Genomic DNA, 20,765 nt, shown 5'->3' with positions numbered 1-20,765 from the left:
ATTAAAGGGGGAATCTACATGATAGCTTATTTTACCTATTAGGGAAATTAATAAGTCTATTTATAATGAAATGCACAAGGGGAAGGTATGTATTTCCTTGTCTTGTTATAATATATGCCAAGTGTAATTACCAAGAGTTTTCAGCCAGAGCATATGTTTTGGTACATTTTTTCCTGTTTATTGATAATTAAGAAGACCTAGTATTCCATTTGTGTTTATAGCTCTAATTATGATAGCAGCTAGAGAGGTTATTGTGTGCACATCAGTGTGCTAAGTGAGTGATTACATGCATTATCCTGCTTAATCTTCTGTATAGCCATGAATTAGGCATTGTTACCTCTGCTGCATAGGAACAGATGAAACTGAGGAATAAAGGGATTAAATAATTTGGCCAAGTTCATACAGCTAATAAGTAATGAACCCAAATCATAGCCACTGTGCTACACCATCTAAACAATGTACAAAGTAATTTATTTAAATTGTCTTTAGCCTATCAACAGGAAATAATAGGGAAAACTTTAAAAATATCTAAAAAGACATTAGAGGAGAATCTAATAAAATTCAGAAAAATCTGTAGTTTATTTAATAGAATTGTGTCAGTGTTAATTTCTTAGTTTTAGTAATTGTGCTGTGGTTATGTACAATGTTAATATTAAGGGAAGCTAGATGAAGAATATATAGAAACCCTCTACTATTTTCACAACTGTAAGTCTGAAATTATTTCAAAATTAAAAGTAAACACATTTCTTTTTCTTACAGAGGAAAAGTAGCATAATGCATTATTTTCTCAAAAAGTATTTTGGTAAAGATTACTTACTATTTTCAGTCTTTGTACCTCCTATTTCCTCCCCACTCACCCCAATCCTTGTTTCAACAAGAATGCTGAGGGGTTCGGGAGAGGTCCAGGGGAACTTGAGTAAAGGGACCTATTTACTGTGAGAGAAGGGAAATCTGCTTTTCTTCTGGTTATGGGGAGTTAGAATTAACTTATGTTTCTGTAGGTGAGTCTAGGCATTTCTAGATTGTATCCTGCACATGTCATTCAATTATACAAGGTGTGTGTTTGTTTTTTAAATGAAAGTATATACAATGAAGCTAACTCTCCATGTAGAGGATTTTGCTGTTTAAAATCAGCTTCCCCTGATCTCTAACATATCTAATTCACATACTAAGATTACAAAGTAATTTAAACTCTTTCCTGAGGCAGACATGGGGAAGGTAGAGATATGTTTTTAAGAAGCATATAATTATTATTTATGTGTATCATCTATTTATATATAAAAGCCTAAGTGACCGTTACTACTGGTCGACCAGTCACTATGACGTGCACTGACCACCAGCGGGCAGATGCTCAACACAGGAGCTGCCCCCTGGTGGTCAGTGCGCTCCCATAGCCAACCACCCCTGTCCCCCCCCCCTCCCCGCCATGGCAAACCAGGCAAACCTCCCGCAGTCCCTCCCGCAGTCCAGCAGGCCCCAGCCGGCCTGGCCCCCCGTCGGGACTGGGCAAGATGGCCCTGATTGCCAGCCAGGCCTAGGGACCCCACCTGTGCTCAAATTTCATGCACCAGGCCTCTAGTTATATGTATAAAATCTATATATTATATACACCATGTATATTATATATGTTAAGACTTAATTTATGCATAAGTGATAATGTCATCTTCTCAATGCAGAAATCTGAAGCCATCCAACCTTAAAGGTTATCCCCTGTTCTTATTTCAGTGGACAAAAGTCTAGTATGTGACTATTCCACAGTAAATGAATATGTATTTGGGTTTATTGTTTCACTCATCATTATATTACATTTCAGGGAAAATTGCCTTTGCTTCTGAGCCGGATGAAGGAAGTAGGGAAAGTATTTCTTGCCACCAACAGTGACTATAAATATACAGATGTAAGTGCTTAATATTCATATTTGTTTATTTATACAGAGGAATTATTTTGGCCTAAAGAACTGAAGATAACAAGGAGGATAATAGTTTATTAAGGGTAGTTTTTGCCACTTCATTTTAAAAGCAGTGAAAAGAGCAAAAATATATAGCATAAGAGCTACATCAGAGTGATTCTCAAATTTTTCTAAATATTTCTTTGGACTATTTCCCCTAATTACAATTGGCTACTTGAATGTTTTAATTTGGGGGTTATTCAGAACATTTATGCTGATCAAATGGCTTCTATGTCTCTTTGGCACATCATTTATATAAACTTAAGTCACTCACTCCCTTTATTGCACATGAGCACATGCCCTCCTCCCTGCTGTTGGGACCCAGACAACATAGATGGTGTGAAGATGTTTTTATTTTTAGCCGTCAAAAGTTACTACTGCTTAAGTGCTTTTTGCCAGATTAAAGCATGTAGAAAAGCCAATTTAACTCCTCATCTTACTTTTGCTAGGACAGTTACAAGTTCATGGTACTAGCAAAAAGCTCAGTATTTCCCAATTCTTTATGTAAAATCTTATCTTAGAACTCTGATGATTTGTAATAAGCAAGACTGAGTTATTAGTTTTCTCTATGCTCTTACCTCAGAAGACCCTTACCTCCAAAAGTGTGTTCTAGTCCACTAGAATTAGATAGGGATAATATGGATGAATCTGTACCTAATTATCTCCTAGAAGAATCTGATGTCCTACTGAGAATGTCAGAGGCTTCTGTATGTTTGTTATGATAAGCATTAATTTCTGGCTTTCATAGCCATGATTTCATAAACTTTAGAGGAAACAAGAATGTGATAAATCCTATATTGAAAAAAAATTTTATGAAAAACTCATGTAAGGTTTTTTAATAGTGTTTTATATCTTTTGTAGAAGTGGTATATGGACCTTATGTTGGTTGTTTTTTTTTTCCTCCAGAAAATTATGACTTACCTGTTTGATTTCCCACATGGCCCCAAGGTACTATATGTAAATTATTAGACCATTGTTTTAGTAATAATGAATGCATTTAATCAGCCTGGAATATTGATGTTAAGGAATTAATTGGTTAGGACCCATTCAGAAATCTTCATTAACATTAGAAGTAACGCAGGTGCTGGTATATTATTTCAAGTTGCTAGCAACTTGAGAACTTAGTAGACAGAAATAAAAGAGAGATTCTTATGGCATTTAGTAGGATGGTATCAGAATAATTTTATGCCCAAGAACTTCTATGCAGAGTTAAGTTTGTAGGTTTTTCAGGTTGAGGAAGATAACTGATGGAAAGAAACAGAAAATGTGTATATTCTTGACAGCTTTTAGATTTTGCTTAGTTATTGATGAGTTTTGTGCCAAGGGAACAGTTAAACTTGATATTTAAGCAGAGGTATCTTTATTTCTGCAGTACGCTGCACTTAGATCTAAGGACTACTCATTGCAAGTTAATCATATACTTGTGCCGTGCTATTGTAATCCTAGGCTTTAAAAAAAATAAATATCAGTAAATCCCTATTTTGAGATCACCCAAAAGCAGTGCTCTTCAGCTTGACCTTAAAAGGTTGTTTCAGAATGGAAATCATGTTGATGGGCATAACTTTTACATTAGTGCTGTGGTTGGCCTGCAGTAGGAGCCAGTGTGCACCTAGAGCCATCATTCTGAAGTCATACCCAGTGAAATTTCCTACTAGTCCCATGTTGGTTTGTATACTTCAGTGCTGAAGCTTATCGGCCTCTCCCTTCATTTGTCTCTTGGGTATTGATCTGCATCTCTTTTCAGCCCCCTGGAGCCTCTTTTTGAGTGTGAGCACGCTTTCATATATTAAATTTCTGTGAAATAAGTTAATAAGTAGATGAAATGATTTAAAATGTAGAGATTATTAGTCATCACTTATATTTTCACCTTGCCTGCTTCCAAAAGGATATGGCTTATAAGACACAATGTTTTTTATAAAACAGTGGGATCTTCTGAGTATACTTAGTATTTCTACATTCCTTGCATCTGAATGAGATTAAATATTAGTGCCTTAAGGTTAGGAGTGATGTTTCAGTTTTTGCTGTTTCTGCTTCATCAGCCTGGGAGCTCCCATCGACCATGGCAGTCCTACTTTGACCTGATCTTGGTGGATGCACGGAAACCACTCTTTTTTGGAGAAGGCACAGTACTTCGTCAGGTGGATACTGTAAGTTGAGGGGATGTTCTGTCTGCACATTGTCCTTCGTGTTTCTCCTTCCCCCACTCCCACTCTCCCTAAGGAAACAGGTATTTTTATCTACTTAGCTGTATCTCTCTTTTGAAATTATTCTAAGACTTGGTTTTAATTGAGGGAGCCGAATAATTCAAAAGTGACTTTCATTTGTTTGTCTAGCCAAGTAGCATTTTGGATAGATATTATGATAGAATGATAAAGTATTACAAAGTTCATATTCTCTTCTCACAGAAAACTGGCAAGCTGAAAATTGGTACCTACACAGGGCCCTTACAGCATGGTATTGTCTACTCAGGAGGTGAGTTGCAGCCTTCCCTTTATTTGGTGTGTGTCTCTGCTCAGACCTCACCCTGAAAGCATTGATGTCCTCCTAGCATAGTGGCTCATATACCCTTTAGTATCCTAAAGATATCATCTACAGCAAGTAAATACTTCAGTCCTCTAGTAATGCAATAGGAGTCAGGGAGAATGGGGTTGAGAAGTTGTTAGTATGTTCTAATGAATCTTTGATTTTTCACCCAATCTTTTACTTATTTGAGGCTGTTTCTCAGTGTCTTGAAATCATTTGGGGGTAGTCCTCAAGTAGCCCCTATGGGACACAAATACATATTTTGTTGGAGTGATAAACTTAATACCAGATCTATGATGACAAAAAGGTGGTACTTTTGAGGGTTATAGTCAATACTAATGCTGAGACATGTAGGAGGCAATTTAAAAAATGAGAAAAAGATAAATTGTGGGACTTTGACTTTAAGGAAGGTGAGCCTTTTCTAGTGTGTTCCTCACATAATTGTAAGAAAAAAATTAATCAGCACAGTATTTAATCGTTATGGTACTGAGAATGCTGTTTTTTTAATATGGGGACATTTTTTTCTTTATTGTTTCAGGTTCATCTGATACAATCTGTGATCTGTTGGGAGCCAAGGGCAAGGACATTTTGTATATTGGAGATCATATTTTTGGGGACATTTTGAAATCAAAGAAACGACAAGGGTGGCGAACTTTCTTGGTGATTCCTGAACTTGCACAGGAGCTTCATGTCTGGACTGATAAGAGTTGTAAGGAGCCATTTCTTATATAAATTAACTGTATCAAAGATTTATAAAATAAGTTGCTAGCTGTGAACCAGTACTTTGTATGCAGGGGGGTCAACAGATGGGCCCTGATATTTGCATAATTATTTCCCAAACAGCCCAATATTTCACAAAGTCCAGAATTGGAGGAAATAAGAGAGGTTATCTTGTTCAGCTTTCTTCTTGAATCCTTTCCATTTTAAGTATAAAATGTTACTCCCTGAGTTCTATTACAATAGCAGCTAACCTGGGAATTCCACTCTCCTCGTTAGTCCTGTTTGTCCAACCATGCTACTAGTTCCAGTCTCTCTTCTACCAGCTCTGTGACTCTGGGGCATTGATGGCTCTGAGTGTTAATCACCTCCTGATATTTTTTATTTGCTCTTCTGAGAAGTAGAGAATGGAGCCAAATTCCATTCTCTGAACTGAGCTATGCTGTGGACACTGAAATGTGAGCTGTGGATTTAGTTATGTAAAGTTATATCTTTACGTAACTTCAAACAGTGTGGAAAAATGGAATGCCTGCATGCCCTTAGGCAAGTTACTGAGACACCCTCTGCCTTCGTTTCCTCAAGTGTGAATGTGGGTAGTAATACCTACCTCATAAAGCTGATGAGGCTCAACTGAGGTAAGGTGTATATAAGGAAGATACAAGTAACAACCCTTCTCAACCAGGGCTCCTCATCTGAAACAGAACAGAGAAAATGACTCCATTTTCCCAAAGATGGCAGATAAAGAAAATTTGTTCTATACAATGATTACATTAATTCTCTTTGGGGAACCCAGGTGGAGAAAAGCTGGAACACAGAGGCAGCATGCAGCAGGTGCTGGCTGTTGGTTGGTATTGGTTGGTATTGTTTGTACTTATCAGTGAAATTTTCTGGCTAGCCTTTCATCCACATTTTCAACTTCCCACTTACGAAGTTTTAGAAATCTAGTGGAGTTGGCCCTATTTCCTAGACTTGTAACTATGGACAAGTCACCTCATTCTCTGTTAATACTTGCTTTGCTGACACACCTGAGATGGGGTGTGAATTGGCACTTTGTAAGCTTAGACTCAGCATCCAGTTGGAAGAGTTGTGGTCAGCAGTGAGTCAGTAGAAAAAAGGCAGAGGAAATACTGATGTTCATCTGCTCCCAGATTGCAGGCAGGGTAGCAGTGGGTTTTACTGAAGGGGGCCCGAGAAGTTATTTTATACACTCACCTATGGCTTTACTTTTCAGTCACATCTGCAACCTTTTTAAATGTAGTTTCAGCAGTAATTAAAAACTGGATGCTTTTTATCTAAAATATTTTCATTTTCCTTCCAAACCATAACAAGCACTTTTTGAAGAGCTTCAGAGCTTGGATATTTTCTTGGCTGAACTCTACAAGTAAGTTTTTTCCCCTAAAACTTAGCTACCTTTTTGGGAGTCCCCTAGGTATAAGAGATGTCCTTTCTAGAGAGATTTTCACTGGATTTCTCATTTGTCTCCAGGCACCTTGACAGCAGCAGCAATGAGCGCCCAGACATTAGCTCCATCCAGAGACGTATTAAGGTATCCAAATGGGATTTGGGAGAAAACTTGCAAAATAAAGTTTGTGATTTTTCGTATTTCTCATTTTGTACAGGGACTGGCACATAGCCGGTGCACAAATATGTTTTTGAATGAGCTGACAGTCTTATTCTTCGATTTAGAAAGTAACTCATGACATGGACATGTGCTATGGGATGATGGGAAGCCTGTTTCGCAGTGGCTCCCGGCAAACCCTCTTTGCCAGCCAGGTGATGCGTTATGCTGACCTCTATGCCGCATCTTTCATCAACCTGCTGTATTACCCGTTCAGCTACCTCTTCAGAGCTGCCCACGTCTTGGTGAGTCAGTGCAGCTGTAAGCTACGTTTACAGTTACACAGTTAACGTGCACAGAGACCAAGGGTGGGTTGCACAAAAAGGAGTCTTTCCTCTTTTGTTCGCACTGAGAGAAATGTGGTTTTTATATTCCTATGCTCTGATACTGTGATCTATGTTTCAGGACTGCTTTTGCTGTGAGAAAGGAAATAAGGCTCTCTTCTCTCTCATTTTACCCAGTTTCAGGCTATAGTACATGATCTGGGCACAGTTTTGAGGGTTGAGAAAGAAAGAAGAGGGTAGGTGGCTTTAGGAAGTTCCAGGAAGACACTTCAGTACCTAAACTGGGTTGGCCTCTGGTCCATGATAGACATCTCTCTGCATGGCCACCTACAGAGGGAGAGGAGAGCAGCTCTTTAAGTTGATAGGTCGGGAGGCTTCCCAGATCTGTGAGAGAAATTGCCACCACTTTCCTGGAACTTAAGTGAATACAATCAAAGTAGCATTTAAAATTTTTTGCTGGAAAGTGTAAAGATGAGACTGAAGATATTTTAAAATAACTAGAGGATCAAGAAGGAATAAGCTGTTGTGGGCTAGACCACTGCTAAGAATTGTATTCATGCAGTGATGATCACTAAACAGTGAAATAAGTCAAATAGGAAAGCTTAGCGTTCATCTGATTTCTAAGCTAGAAAGAGTGGGGAAAAGTGTAGCAGCTCACTGTGGAGCAGTACTTTTAAAAATCGTCACAAACTGTACTGCTAAGATCAACCTTAGCTCAGCCAGGAACACCAGTGATTCAGAAAAGGCTCTTTACACAGGAGGCAAGCAGCTGATCATTAAACCTCTTCAACCAAATGCTAGTGGAAAGCTCATGACATTATTTTTAAAGTAGATTGGAACTCAATGATTTATCTGCTGGTGAACACTGTACATACAAGGTATGGGATAGTTATGGCTGCCCTCTGTATAATGCGCATCCTGTTACCTTAGTTGCCTGGGCTCCCGAATCATTTGCTGTTGGATCATTTCATACTTTATGCTTGATAAACCTGGGCAGTCATACACTGGCAGCATATTTAATATTGCCTGGTTGATTGCTGGAGCCTGCGGAAATGGACATACTCTTTCTGCACCCACATGGTGGAGCAGTGTTGGGAGTGGAAAGTTTTCAAGTAACATTAATCAAAAGAAAGACCGTGCACGTTTGTAATGTTCTTAATGATGCAGTGCATTTACTGGAATTGTGATAGCATCATTAAAGCATCTTTGAACTAGAGGGGTTAGGGTTTGGGAAATAGCTCCAACTGCTTTCTGAACCTCTGACTTTGTTCTAGATGCCTCATGAATCAACGGTGGAACACACACATGTAGATATCAATGAGATGGAGTCCCCGCTTGCCACCCGGAACCGTACTTCAGTGGATTTCAAAGATACTGACTACAAGCGGCACCAGTTGACACGGTCGATTAGTGAGATTAAACCCCCCAACCTATTCCCACTGGCCCCCCAGGAAATTACACACTGCCATGATGAAGATGATGATGAAGAGGAGGAAGAGGAAGAATAAGAACGAAAACCAAAACTCTGAACACCCATTAAACAAGTTCTGGCAGGACTCACAGGAGCAGACCATGTCCCTGCTTGGGTCCTAGCGGGAGGGGGGGGCATTCCATCAAAGGTATATCTGAAAAGTTTCTGAAGCCCTTAAGATAATTCTAATCATAGGGAAATACTTGTTTTAGTTTTGTGTGTCTACAGTCTTTACAGATGGTTTAAAATTGTAATGGAGTCTGTATTGGGAAACAGGAAGGGTAACAGCTGGGCTGAATTGCATGAAGAGGGCTCCGTTGTGGCTTGTGACACTGTTTCCTTGTCTTGTTTCAGTCTGTTAAGTGTCTCAGAATGGAACAAGGAAGATGGACAGAGGTGATCCAAAAGTGCTGTTATGTTACAAATTGTGCTCTTACTCCAAAACCCATCTTTTTCAGTGCATTTCATAGTATTGTATATCAGTGGAGAAATATATTGTTTCCAGGAACAAGTGTAGTCTTCTGTTAAGGTCAAGGCTCCTTGTGTTCTCTACTTGCTGTAGGGCTGATCTGGAATGCACTGCAGCAGTTTCATCTATTTCTACAGTTCTATGATTGATAAGCTTTTTATTTCTTTTCAAAAAACAATCTTCTCATCTGGGACAGAGCTATAGAATTTAGTTGAAAGAGGACAAAGGAACAAGCCCCCCAAAAGAAAAGGAGGAACTTTCTTATATTACAGCATAACTGAGTAAATTCATTGGTGTGGGCTATATTGTGTGGCTTGTGATACTGAATTCCAGCTCTCTCTATCCTCTCGAGTGCTGAGTTTCATTGTCAAGCAGTAGAAGATAGAACGTGGGCTCTGTAAGTCAAAACTTTACTAAAGCAGAGGGCACAATCAGTGTGAGTGAATTCACTTCAGAATCCCAGAAATCACTTCTTGTCTTGAACAAGAATAGATCATTACTGTATACACTAGGGAAGGGGGTATTATAACTACCTCCCAGTACAGTGGTGTAGACTCCTAACTTTATCCTTCATTCTTATGTCATTGGTCAACATGGGAGGGTCGATTAGTTGCTCTAGAACTCAATAAAGTATAATATTTCTAATACTGACTTTGACCTCTTCTGTAGCACAGCTGTAATAACTGTTGGGTTTAGGTTTAGCTTAGTGACATCAATTTGACACTCTCTCCTAAAAATATAGTCTAGCATGGTTAATGGTTAAATTTATAGCATGTAAATAGGCCTCAATTTTCTCATGGAAAATTTTTTGGTATAGGACTGTGAGGTAAGGCTTTTTTCCTTTCTTTTTGAAATCATTATATAGTAGGGAACACAGTAATTTAGCTAATGCCGTATTACCTCACTGCTTTCAATATCTGTGGCTTTATACTGTCAAGTCAAGAAACATACATTCTAACTGGTATCTATTAGGAATATGTACTACTTTTAAAGTATCATGTTTGGAAATGGTATTGCAAATAGCAATTAGATACTGTCTTGCTTTATATTTTAGAGAATGTATATATGGTCATCCCAGCTATTAATTATTCTCACTTAAGATAGAGATGTTGCCCAGTTTACACATGGTCTTAAATTTTCGCAAAGCCAAAGAATTTTTAAGTGAGTTATTGTAACTACAGAGCTAACATATAAGAGTTAATTTACATACCTTCCCTTTTACAGCAAGGACCAACATGAGCAGTTTGCTTTAATTTACCCCACTTTTTGTATTGTCCACGTAAGATCTCATCTATGTAATAGACTCTTTTTAGTCAGATGTCTCTGGCAGTGGGTCCAAAGACTGAGAAGTGAAAAACACAATTGGAAAAGAATTCCACTGATGGTTACAACTTAAGGACCACCAAAACGTATTTTAAAGAGCTCACATTCCATAAACGTCTAAGATCCAGAACAGAGTGTGTTGGGGAATAAGTGAGCCATGGGCAGGCAGCTGCAATTGGGCTTGTTAAAACATGAATGTGAGTGGCTCTTGCCAATAGTTAAAGGAAGCTGAATTTAAAACATACCCCCCACCTCCCTTTTTTAAAACCTGAGGTGTTTTAGACTGATCTCCCAACTCTTCAGAATCTTTCCTGGGTATGTGAAGAACACCACTGATGTTCAGGCTTTGTAAAAGGGGCAGGTACAGGCTAACAGGGGCCCGGGCACACAGCCAGCAGCTCGTCGGGCACAGCAGAGCCCAGTGCTGCTGGGTTTCCTCGGCAAGAAGGATCGCCACATACGTCCATCTCCTCAGAGGCGGCCCGTCAAAGTTCAGATGGTGCGTTTCAGAAAAGTCCGTTAAAGCAAGAGCGTTAGTGTTCTGTTTAGACCTCAGATGTTCTGCTGAGACTTAAAATAAGAAAGCAAGTCCTCAAGCTACCCTTTATAAGATGCTTTTAGAAGTGGTTCTTAGAACTAGAATAACTTAGAGCTACAAATCCTTTAGTCATGTTAAGTATTGTTTTTAAGCAACCACTATAAAGCCACTTGCAGTGACATGTCAGATTTAAAAGTACTTTGTCCATGTTTAGATATTAAATCAGATTTAGAAATAACTATTTTGTCAACAAGTTTAAAGTCCTGAAATTTTTCCAAGACCGCCAAGAGCATTTAAAAATACTGTGCTTATTCACCACAAATAGCCTGAGACAAACAACTGCATATCTAAGTCTGCATTAAGGATAGAGCCTTGTCCACATTCCATGTTATGGAAACTATTTCATCTTTCTTTGGTGGTGGGAAAAATGGTAACTATGATCTAGCTATTGCCATACAGTTACTGGCCCAATCCCTCACTTGGTTTAGTAGTTTATGTCTCAGTACTTAGGTTTCTCATGACATTCTTTCTTGGTGACTAGAGCTCTTAAATGTTTTTCCTCAAATGGAACAATTTCAAATGATACATAACTTTAGGAGGCCCTGAGAATGAATTCTTTACCATGGAGCTACCTAAGCATCCTTGAAAATATAAGAAAAACAGTGCACTATTACCAACAAGTGGAGGACGCACAGCAACCAGGAAGCAGAGGCAGGCGGCATAGAGTGACCCCGGCGTTCCATACTGCTCTTACTGCCGAGTATGTAGAAGTAGCAGAAAGCACATCAAAAAAGAAAAATGCCCTTGTTTAGGAATGAACAATGCAACTTTCTACCTAACCTGGCTATCTCAACCATTTTTCCCTGTCCTCAGACACAGTATCTTCATTCCAGGGCCATAACCATCTGACTTGTTCCAACAAAAGTATGTAATTTCAAAAATAAAATATACACAGTAGTTAAGTCCCTTTGAAGAGTTTTAACACAAAAGTACTCCAATTAAACAGAACATTTCATCTCAAGTTTGCTGACTCTGGTTCTGTAAGTCTTAAGTCAGTGGTCGGCAAACTCATTAGTCAACAGAGCCAAATATCAACAGTACAATGATTGAAATTTCTTTTGAGAGCCAAATTTTTTAAATTTAAACTTCTTATAATGCTACTTCTTCAAAATAGACTCGCCTAGGCCGTGGTATTTTGTGGAAGAGCCACACTCAAGGGGCCAAAGAGCCGCAAGTGGCTTGCAAGCCGCAGTTTGCCGACCACGGGTCTAAGTAATCTTATATTTTCCAACTTAAAACAGATGACCAGTGTTTGGTCTGGTCCCTTTGTTTAACACAGAAATTATATTTTTGTTCCATTTTATCACTAGAAAAAAAGTGTATTAGACAGATAGCTTTATGAGCTAAAGGTACAAGTATGTCCCCAAATGCTTGCTCTCCCTTTGAGCTGAGCTCCCCTTTCTCCCAAGTCATATCTAGCCAGGGCTGTAGACAAGGTCTGGAGAGTCTGGGCCAAGATCCCCCCACCACCACCACACACACACACACAGAGCCAAAGCAGCCAAGTGCACGTTCTTCCCATGAAAGAGAAAGTCCTCCTCAAGTCTCACAAGTTCCTGAGATCCTGGGAAAGACGATTTGCCAACCAGTCCTTCCCAACATAGAAAAATGTTCATTACATGTCCAGTCTTTTTGAGAGAGGATTCTCACCAAAGGTAATCTTTGACTTGTGGGGGTGGGTAGGTATTCTGAAGCAAGTAACTTCATTTTTTTGACCCATTGCCCTCAAATCACTGATGTAGCAGAACTGTGGTAGGGGAGCTGGCTCAATCTAAAAATTTCTGCCTTGTGTCCTAGCTGGTTTGGCTCAGTGGATAGAGTGTTGGCCTGTGGACCGAAGGGTCCCAAGTTCGATTCCAGTCAAGGGCACATATTTCGGTTACAGGCTCCTCCCTGGCCCAGGCCCTAGTCAGGGTGTGTGCAGGAGACAACCAATTAATGTGTTTCTCTCACATCAATTTTTCTCTGTCTTTCCCTCTCTCTTCCACACTCTCTAAAAATCAATGGAAAAATACCCTCAGGTGAGGAGTAAAAATTCCTGCCTTGTGTTGGCCTAGAGTGCTTCACAATCACTACTATCCTGGAAGGAAAGCACTTTAACAAAAAATCCTGGCAACTGAGTCTCCCTGGTATCCTTAGGCCTTACAGTCATCCACCAGGGAGATGGCCTGTCCCAGAGAAAGGGCCCTATCATCACTCCTTTGTTCTGAAACTTCTTTGAAAGGAAGAGCACAGATATGAGGATCTTGGAGCGGAAATGAAAGTAATATAACAAAAGCAAAAGTTTACTAGCTAATATACACTGACTGGCCAGATTATGATGATCTCTGAATGCATAATAATATGGCCACATATATATATATATGTGTATATATACACACACACACACTGAGTGGCCAGATTATTATGCGTTCAGAGATCATCATAATCTGGCCACTCGGTGTAATTCAACTTTTGACTTTAATAAGGAATCATCTGTATTGAATAACCTTCAGAAAGTATCAAATAAGTTTTCAGAAATCAACTCCAAGCTATGAAAAGGTCATTCAGTTTGTACACTCACTTCCTCTACAAGATCCTCAGATAACTATCTGTGTCTTAAATGCTGAACTGAGAAGATGCCCTGGAGAGGACAATTTGTTAAATGAAATTGAAACCTCAAAGCTTTTTTCACAATAAAGCTTAGAAATGAACTAACACATGGCACGTGGATGCAGACAGAAAGCTTAGGCAAATCTTATCGCCTCTATTTTCCTCGGAGCACTCATCTAGACAACGTGAGTAAAGTCGGAAAAACTAAGAGCAACCAACTGGGTGTGGATGTGCTGGAGAGATGATTCCTTCCCTGGCCCTGCTTGCTTCCTGCTCTGCTTCTAAAAGCAAACAGGCCCCCAAGAAGGTAGCCCTCCACTGGAATACAGATCTGCCTTCTACTTTCAAGAAAGTGGGGATAATGATCGGGGAGCTGGGATGGTGGTTAGGTCAGGCAGTGTCAAGCCAGTCTTGTCAGCACTTCACCGAAATGTCTACATCCACAGGATACAAGCAGTAAGTAAAACAGACCACAAATGTCATAAATAATAATGGTGGGAAAAATACGGGACCAGGTAAGAGGCTCAATTCTCAGAGTGGAGGAAAAAAGGATTCCAAAAAGATGTGGTCTAGAGAGAGGTCACAGAGGGACTGTGGATGCCTGGATCCTCCAGAGCATCAGAGCACGACTCACCACACCGATGATGGTATAACTCTAAGTCTGCGCATCCTCTCCACCCTAGGCTTCGTGTAACGGGAGGCCCCACAGCGGGTTTCATCTTTGAGAGCCAATTGAGAGGCTTGGATGAGGCCTTCAGTCTTGCCTAGGAAAAAACAGCTGAGAGAGTTGCCCAGATGGTTGTGTTATTAGTGACTGAGCACCAAATTTCTGGGGCAAATTTGGATGCATTCAGCGTCCTTACCTAAAATAAACGGGAGACATTACAATCCTTGCAAAGGGACATTCCCCTGGAATTGGCTGTACCAGGCTATATGTTGAGACTTGGTTCTAGCACCCACCTTTAACACGCAACTTTGTGATTTATGTCTGAAGGAAATGCCCTGCTGTGTTACTAAGCTGATAACAGTTTCCAACTTTCCCACCAGTAAAGCCAAGCAATTGGGCAGGGGACCCAGGCTGGTGTTGCATAGATGAAAAGGGAAAGAGGGAACACACACCTGCTATAAGGGTGAAAAGAAAATAATTTATCTAAATAGAATAGAAATGAACAAAAACCTTTTAAAACAATCACAAAATTTACAAATTGGTACAAAATAAATAGAGATTGTAAATCTACAACATCATTTGAATTATAAAAGGCATTCATTATGACAATCAGCTCATGAAACCTATACATGTCACTTGTGCTTTAGGTTTATGTACACAGCTCTGAATACTGTGTTCAGAAAACTTCACTGCTGAAAAGCATGAAATGTGCACTATAATACAGTGAATAAAGGCTAAGGAGGATGAAAATCAGACACAAAGCAGGGTCTTATTTGAGGGCCAAGGCAATGTTGGCATTGGGCCTCAAAACCAAGAAAAGACATACTAGCAGCCCAGATGGGCAGGCTCCAGAGAGATGAATTCTATAATCCAAAGGTGGGAATTAAGAGGCCATTACTGGTGTAGGGCTAGGCCACCGCCCTGGCTTTGAAGGGAGGGAGGAAGGAGACTCTGATCTCACAGCCATGCTACTAGAGAATAGAACTAGTAACTAGGAAACCACCTATATATTAAAGTATTTCACAGAGGTACCTGAGAGGCCCTGCCATGGGTGAGAAACCTGCCTCCACCCTCATCCCAGACACTGGTCATAGGAATAGAGGTCCCAATAAAAGGGGCCGGGGCAATAGAACCAACATAAGAGCAGCAGCTGTTTAAGACAAAACAAAAGCAAAACTGCTGCCTTCTCACCCACTTGAAGGGACAACAGAGTCTGGGTGAGGGGCTCAGGAACAGATCTCACCTCAGTCACAGACGATGTGCTAACAGTAGAGGAATATGTACATAATAAATAACATAAAACAAAGCATATACATTTGTGGGTTTGAAGGACTCCAGAAACAAGGAAGGTCGATGGACTGATACACTCTACCTTCACAGTAGACTTCAGACCCCGCAGTAATGAGCCAGAAGCTAGGCCGGGGCTCTCTGCGGAGCGAGAGTCCTGAGGCCTTATTCTCCCCACTCCTCTCTGCTCTGGGAGTCTGAGACCAGCCGTTCCTATCCAAGGGGCCTGGGTCTACAACGCTAAGGCACCCAAGCCCCCCTGGTCCATCTGATAGTCCTCTCTAGGGTGAGTTTGAAGAGGAGTCTGGCCCCAAAGAATCCCTTTCTAGTGAATCCATGTCAGTCAGATGTGGGTGGGCAAATGCCAGAAGCTGGCCTGCCAAAGGAGGCAAGACAGTTCTCCCGTCTTTCTTCCAATTTGGTCATGTTTAAAACACTCCTAGGTATTAAAAATAGAAAACATGTATTCACTCAAGTCTTAGAGTACATGCCGGCTCTGTGTACATCGGAACCTTGGCATACAAATGCCTAGAACTCTACTCTCGTGCCACTAGAACCTTCATTTTCATGTTGCTTTAAGAACAGCCTGGTATTTCCCATCAAAAGCTATTTAAGACAATTCTAGTGAGATGATGTCAGTGGCTCTAGCACATCCTGAGAGAAAGCTTACTGGAGCTGAGCCAACCACAGAGATCTAAGGAGCAAAAACGGTCCCAGCCCACCGAGATTGTGGGAGAAAAGCTGCTCAGGCTCTGCCGTTGCCATGAAGTGCCCTCTCCCTCATGCCCTCAGGGCTGACCAGACAGAACAGGAAAAAACACACAAAACAGCAAGAAAGCATTCGCTGCAGAAGGAATGAAGGCCCCCTCTCAGCCTTGAGGAATGGTGCCATCAGCAAGCTGGGCCTGGGTGCCCCCACTCACCCCCAAACCAGACAACGAACCTCTCCGCTTAGAATTTTCTGGACTACCTCTCCCATCAGCCCACTTGAATACAACAGAAATATGAGAAGATAAAGATCAGCAAATGGCCCTGAGTTATAAAAACCCGAGTAGGTTGCCCACTGATAAATTTACATCAGAAAGGTTTCTGAATCCCCAAATCGCTTCCATGCTGAACCTAGTCCCTCCTAATTCTGGGCTAACCTACCACCCACCCAGAACAGAATGGAATGAAACCTGACCCCGGACAAGACCTGTGTCCTCAGCGGGAAAGAGCACTGACGAAGCCGCACACCTGCACTGCCACCTGCACTGCCGCTCGGCCTCGGCGTCCTGGCCCCCCGCAAGAGAAACGAGGGGAGCTGTCCCCGCGGCCCCTGCCAACAGGGAGCTTGGGTCATGCGATGGGCACCAAGCCAACCCTCCCTGGTGGCCTCTTGCTTGCAATCCCAGGGAACAAGCTGAACACCTCCCTGTGCCAGCCTAGGTCAGGCCTCTGCCAGGGTCACCCCTGGGAACACTGGAGGCATCCTGGTCTCCTGGCCCAGAAAAGGGGGAGATAGTCACAGGTCCCTGGCTGGCTTTCAGATGACGGTTGGGTTTGTTTGTTTCTGACCAGCCAGACACACGCTCAATCAGCCATGGCTACTTAGGTCTGCTTCTCAACCTGAGAATTTGGGGGCAGAAGTTCATGGTCCCTGCTTAGCCCAAATACCTGTTGCTTCACTGTCTATGGAAAATGAATTTCTACTTGTATCTATTTTCCTAGACTGAAAAAGCTGGTCCTTTCGTCGTATGGTCTTGGTATAGCACAGGTAAATATATTCACAGTAAATGTTTCATATTGATGGTGTGGAGTTCTGTATTCCACATTTGTACACAAGTTCCTTGAAAGAACAGTAGAAAATAGTCAGATGCCCTGCTCCCTCCCACCTGGGGAAGCCAACTCTGTGGGCCTGGGAAGTGGGGGAGGGAGGGAGGGGAACAGAGCTGAATGGGGTGCCCTTTCAAATTCAAACTCGGTGAGAATCAAGGCGTAGGCTAGTTGATTAGCACCCAATATCCAGGAACAAATCTTAAGGATTTGTTTTTCTAAGAGTTTAAGTACATGATTTTGGACTTTCCTGATGATATAAAACAGGGAAATAAAGGGAGAGAACCTCTAAGGCAGTAGGTAAAAAGCCACACTTTCCTTTATAAAAAGAAAGCCGACAGTCCTGGGGACATTTGGATACTCAATCCGGTTCCGTTTGAACCTTTAGGGTGCCAGGGAGGCTGCGTGGGAAGAGGTTCCACAGCAGGGGCCACGGAGGCCATGGAGGGAGAGGCCCTGGGTCCGACAAGGGCTTCACCAGAATTCAGGACCCAGGACCTGCATCTGCCACACAGCCCTCCCTCCACCCTCACAAAGCGCAGCCCCAGGAGAGGACGAGCCACGTGGTGCTAAGGACTGGCCCCTGCACAGCGCGATCTGAACTATCTGTCCTTCTCTGCCCACTCCCGTTTACTTCACAGACGGGGACGGTACCGACCTTCTGAGCCAGAACCACTCTCCTGCTGCCCAGGGAGGCAGGGAGCGAGCGCTTCTCCTTCAACAGCCTGCAGTCCGTTTCCAGGGGGCGGGGCCTGGGAAAGAAATCTGGTGGCTCGCGTGGTCGTTGGAAGGGTCTGAGCATCCCCCGAAGCAGATGCAACCATAGCCATGTGTTAACCTTCATGCCTTTCGGGGCCAGACAGGAATTATTTTTTATTCTCTGTTGTTATAAAACAGCGTGAACAGTCAAAAGGTAAAGAGTGGTTTATAGAAGCGTACAGGGAGGTTAAACTTCCGTCCTCGGAGCCCCGTGCAAAGCCACCCCTGCCGGCTGCTTTACAGAGGACAGAGCCACCATGCTGAGCAGTAAGAGATTAAGAAGTTATGCTTCCCCCTGAAGTCAAGGAGGCAGCAGCTGGAATCAGTCCTTTCCGACTCTCACTGAGCTTTAGGGTTCATAAAAGGAATGGGGCGGGGTCGGGGGTCGGGGGGAGGCTCTGAAAAGACCCCCCACAGTAACTGACTGCAGAGCTCCTTCCAGTTGTAGAAGGCGCCCGAGACGGGCTGTGTGGAGAAGCAGGTCGGCCAGGAGAGGCTGGTGGGCAGGACCCTCAAGGCCAGAGGAGCCTCGGCTGGGCTCCCCAGACCACAGCGAAGGCCAGTGCCGGCCGGGCCGAGTGGCATGGCTTCGGGGAGAAGCTCCTGCCCCCGCAAGGCCCAGGCTCCACTCAGGGACACTCATGTCTGCACGCCCTACACACAGTCCGGTTCCCGTCACACTGGGCTGTGCTCAGCCAGATGCATCTTAAACTCAGATCAAAGACGCCCCCCACCCCCGCCATGATGCAAGGCTCCATCCCACGGTGGCAGGTTGGGGCCAGCAGCAGGCCACACCGCCCCCTCAGAGGGTACCCCGAGACCCTCTACCACAAGGTGAGGCCAGCACGTCCCTCACTAGGGCCTGGCACCGAATGAGGAAGACACTCCAAGACTGAAACCCAGAGGAAATACTCGCCAAGAGTGCATCTGGCACCGGAGCCATCCCACGGCTCGCCCGAAGGCACCCAGCACCTGCTGGTCATTCCGCGGCGCGGCCCTGCCTTGAGCGGAGAAGAAACGGGGCCATGGGGACAATGCTATCTTCGTGGCTGGAGGCAGCGTGGACAGACATTTCTATAAGAAAGCCGCTCAGTAGGAACTCACTTCCGTGTTGAATGTTGCCAACAAAATGCACACATCCCTCGGGCTAACACTTAAAACACAGATAGGACAGTTAAGAATTGAGTCACTCAAGTCACACCTCCCGACATTAATTTCACTACACGTGATGAATTTGGTATTAAAATCAGACAGACATACACATGAAATGGCCACCACACACATTTGGTTTCTGAGCCCCTGTGTGGGGCCAGGCGGCCTCTCTGGCGTGGCCACGTCCGAGGCGGAGGCACAGGTCCTCGGGCAGGGACACAGCCACGACCGGGCCCCCCGGGACACGGGGGAGGAGGGAGTGGGCTCCCGGAAAGGGGCCGGGGCTGGCAGTGCCTGCAGTCCCTCCTTTAACACATGGGCTTAGAAACGCCTTCCGGGTGTGGGCCCAGCACGGCCGGAGGGTCCAACTCCTTCCTAACCATCACTCCCGGCGCGTGGGGAGGAGCCTGAGCTCCACACGCGTGGCTGCTCGGCAGCCCCGGGGGAGGTTTCCGTTTGGCATCCGTGTAGCAGCGTTCCGGTCAACAAGAGCGGACGGGCAGGCGGCCTGGCCGCCCCAGATCCCGGGCTGTGGGAACGTCGGGATGAAGTCACCTTGCCTCTTGCCAATGATAAACCATGGGTTTAAAATTCATTAACATTCATTTTGGTGATAAAAATTCCTTAAGAGTGGGAGCAAAATCACATTCCAAGCACATGTTAAACCTTTCTGAGGGAAAGGGACACAGTTAAACATTAACTTAGAACAACACTGAGCTCAGAGAGGCGGCTGCAGGTCCCCGCGCAGGCTCCACCCCGCAACGTCCCAGACTCGGCAGGTCTGCGGCAACCAGGTTTTCTTCGTTTGTCCTTCACGTTCCACAGCGACACCCACTGGGGCACAGAGGAAGGGTGGGCCACGGAAGGCCACTGGAGGGGCCACGGAAGGCCACTGGAGGGGCAAGTCCATCCTACTGGGGTCACATCTTGGGGGTCACAGCAGAGTTCAGGCAGGACAACTTAAAACTCTGCAAAAGACACTCTAAAAACATGATCTCTTGAAAAAAACAAATCCCAACAATTTTCAACTTCATGCAAATCAAAGGAGGAGGAGAGTGAATAATAAAAGGTACAGCTGAAAAAATAAACATGATTCTATTTGGGTGGAAGTTCATTTCCAAAATCTCAAACGCCAAACCCCAGCCCTCGTTTCCACTCCTGCCCTCACCGGCCTCCTCTGCTGCTTCCAGGGAGGGGACAAAGTCTTTGGTCTCAGGGTGTTCAGGACGCAGCATGGCACACAAGCTCACACTAATGGGATTCACTGTCAGACAGGCGAGGCCACGTGGCCCGGCCCAGGATTTGGGGGGAGAGGGGGGCCTAGGGGCGCCCTAGATGGCGCCTTCGTTGTGTAGGCTGTGATTGGCCTTGGTGTGCGTCACACAGTTCTGTTCATTGAGCAGGTTGGCCGTCTCGTCTGGCAACCCGTCGTGCAGCTCCGTAAGAGTCAATTCAATTTTAGTGTTTTCACTGTCTGAAGACTGAGGAGTTTTGTCCATCCGGGACGCCATCAAGGCATTTTGGTATTGCTGTCTTGAGATC

General features: G+C 43.5%; 2 protein-coding genes across 9 annotated transcripts in view; one reads left to right on the top strand and one right to left on the bottom strand.

The window, feature by feature from the left end:
* Window positions 1-9,675, top strand: part of NT5C2 (5'-nucleotidase, cytosolic II) — an 86,634-nt gene extending 76,959 nt beyond the window's left edge. For 5 of the 7 annotated variants that reach the window (XM_079794269.1, XM_079794270.1, XM_079794266.1 and 2 more), the window contains 10 exons: window positions 1,814-1,897; window positions 2,855-2,896; window positions 3,988-4,095; window positions 4,354-4,420; window positions 5,010-5,180; window positions 5,982-6,032; window positions 6,518-6,569; window positions 6,674-6,734; window positions 6,875-7,051; window positions 8,365-9,675. In XM_079794269.1, the coding sequence (XP_079650395.1) occupies window positions 1,814-1,897; window positions 2,855-2,896; window positions 3,988-4,095; window positions 4,354-4,420; window positions 5,010-5,180; window positions 5,982-6,032; window positions 6,518-6,569; window positions 6,674-6,734; window positions 6,875-7,051; window positions 8,365-8,598 (1,047 nt within the window). In that variant the 3' untranslated portion in view covers window positions 8,599-9,675. The remainder of the gene's footprint in view (window positions 1-1,813; window positions 1,898-2,854; window positions 2,897-3,987; window positions 4,096-4,353; window positions 4,421-5,009; window positions 5,181-5,981; window positions 6,033-6,517; window positions 6,570-6,673; window positions 6,735-6,874; window positions 7,052-8,364) is intronic. The other 2 variants (XM_079794268.1, XM_079794267.1) reach the window with 1 other exon arrangement.
* A 139-nt stretch (window positions 9,676-9,814) lies between these two features.
* CNNM2 (cyclin and CBS domain divalent metal cation transport mediator 2) overlaps window positions 9,815-20,765 on the bottom strand; it is a 113,681-nt gene continuing 102,730 nt past the window's right edge. For both annotated transcript variants that reach the window (XM_079794261.1, XM_079794263.1), the window contains one exon: window positions 9,815-20,764. In XM_079794261.1, the coding sequence (XP_079650387.1) occupies window positions 20,555-20,764 (210 nt within the window). In that variant the 3' untranslated portion in view covers window positions 9,815-20,554. The remainder of the gene's footprint in view (window position 20,765) is intronic.

Source organism: Cnephaeus nilssonii (genome assembly GCF_951640355.1).
Source record: "Cnephaeus nilssonii genome assembly, chromosome: 16".
NCBI lineage: Eukaryota > Metazoa > Chordata > Mammalia > Chiroptera > Vespertilionidae > Cnephaeus > Cnephaeus nilssonii.
The sequence above is the reverse complement of the archived record's forward strand: the minus strand, read 5'-3'. Positions and strand labels throughout refer to the sequence as shown.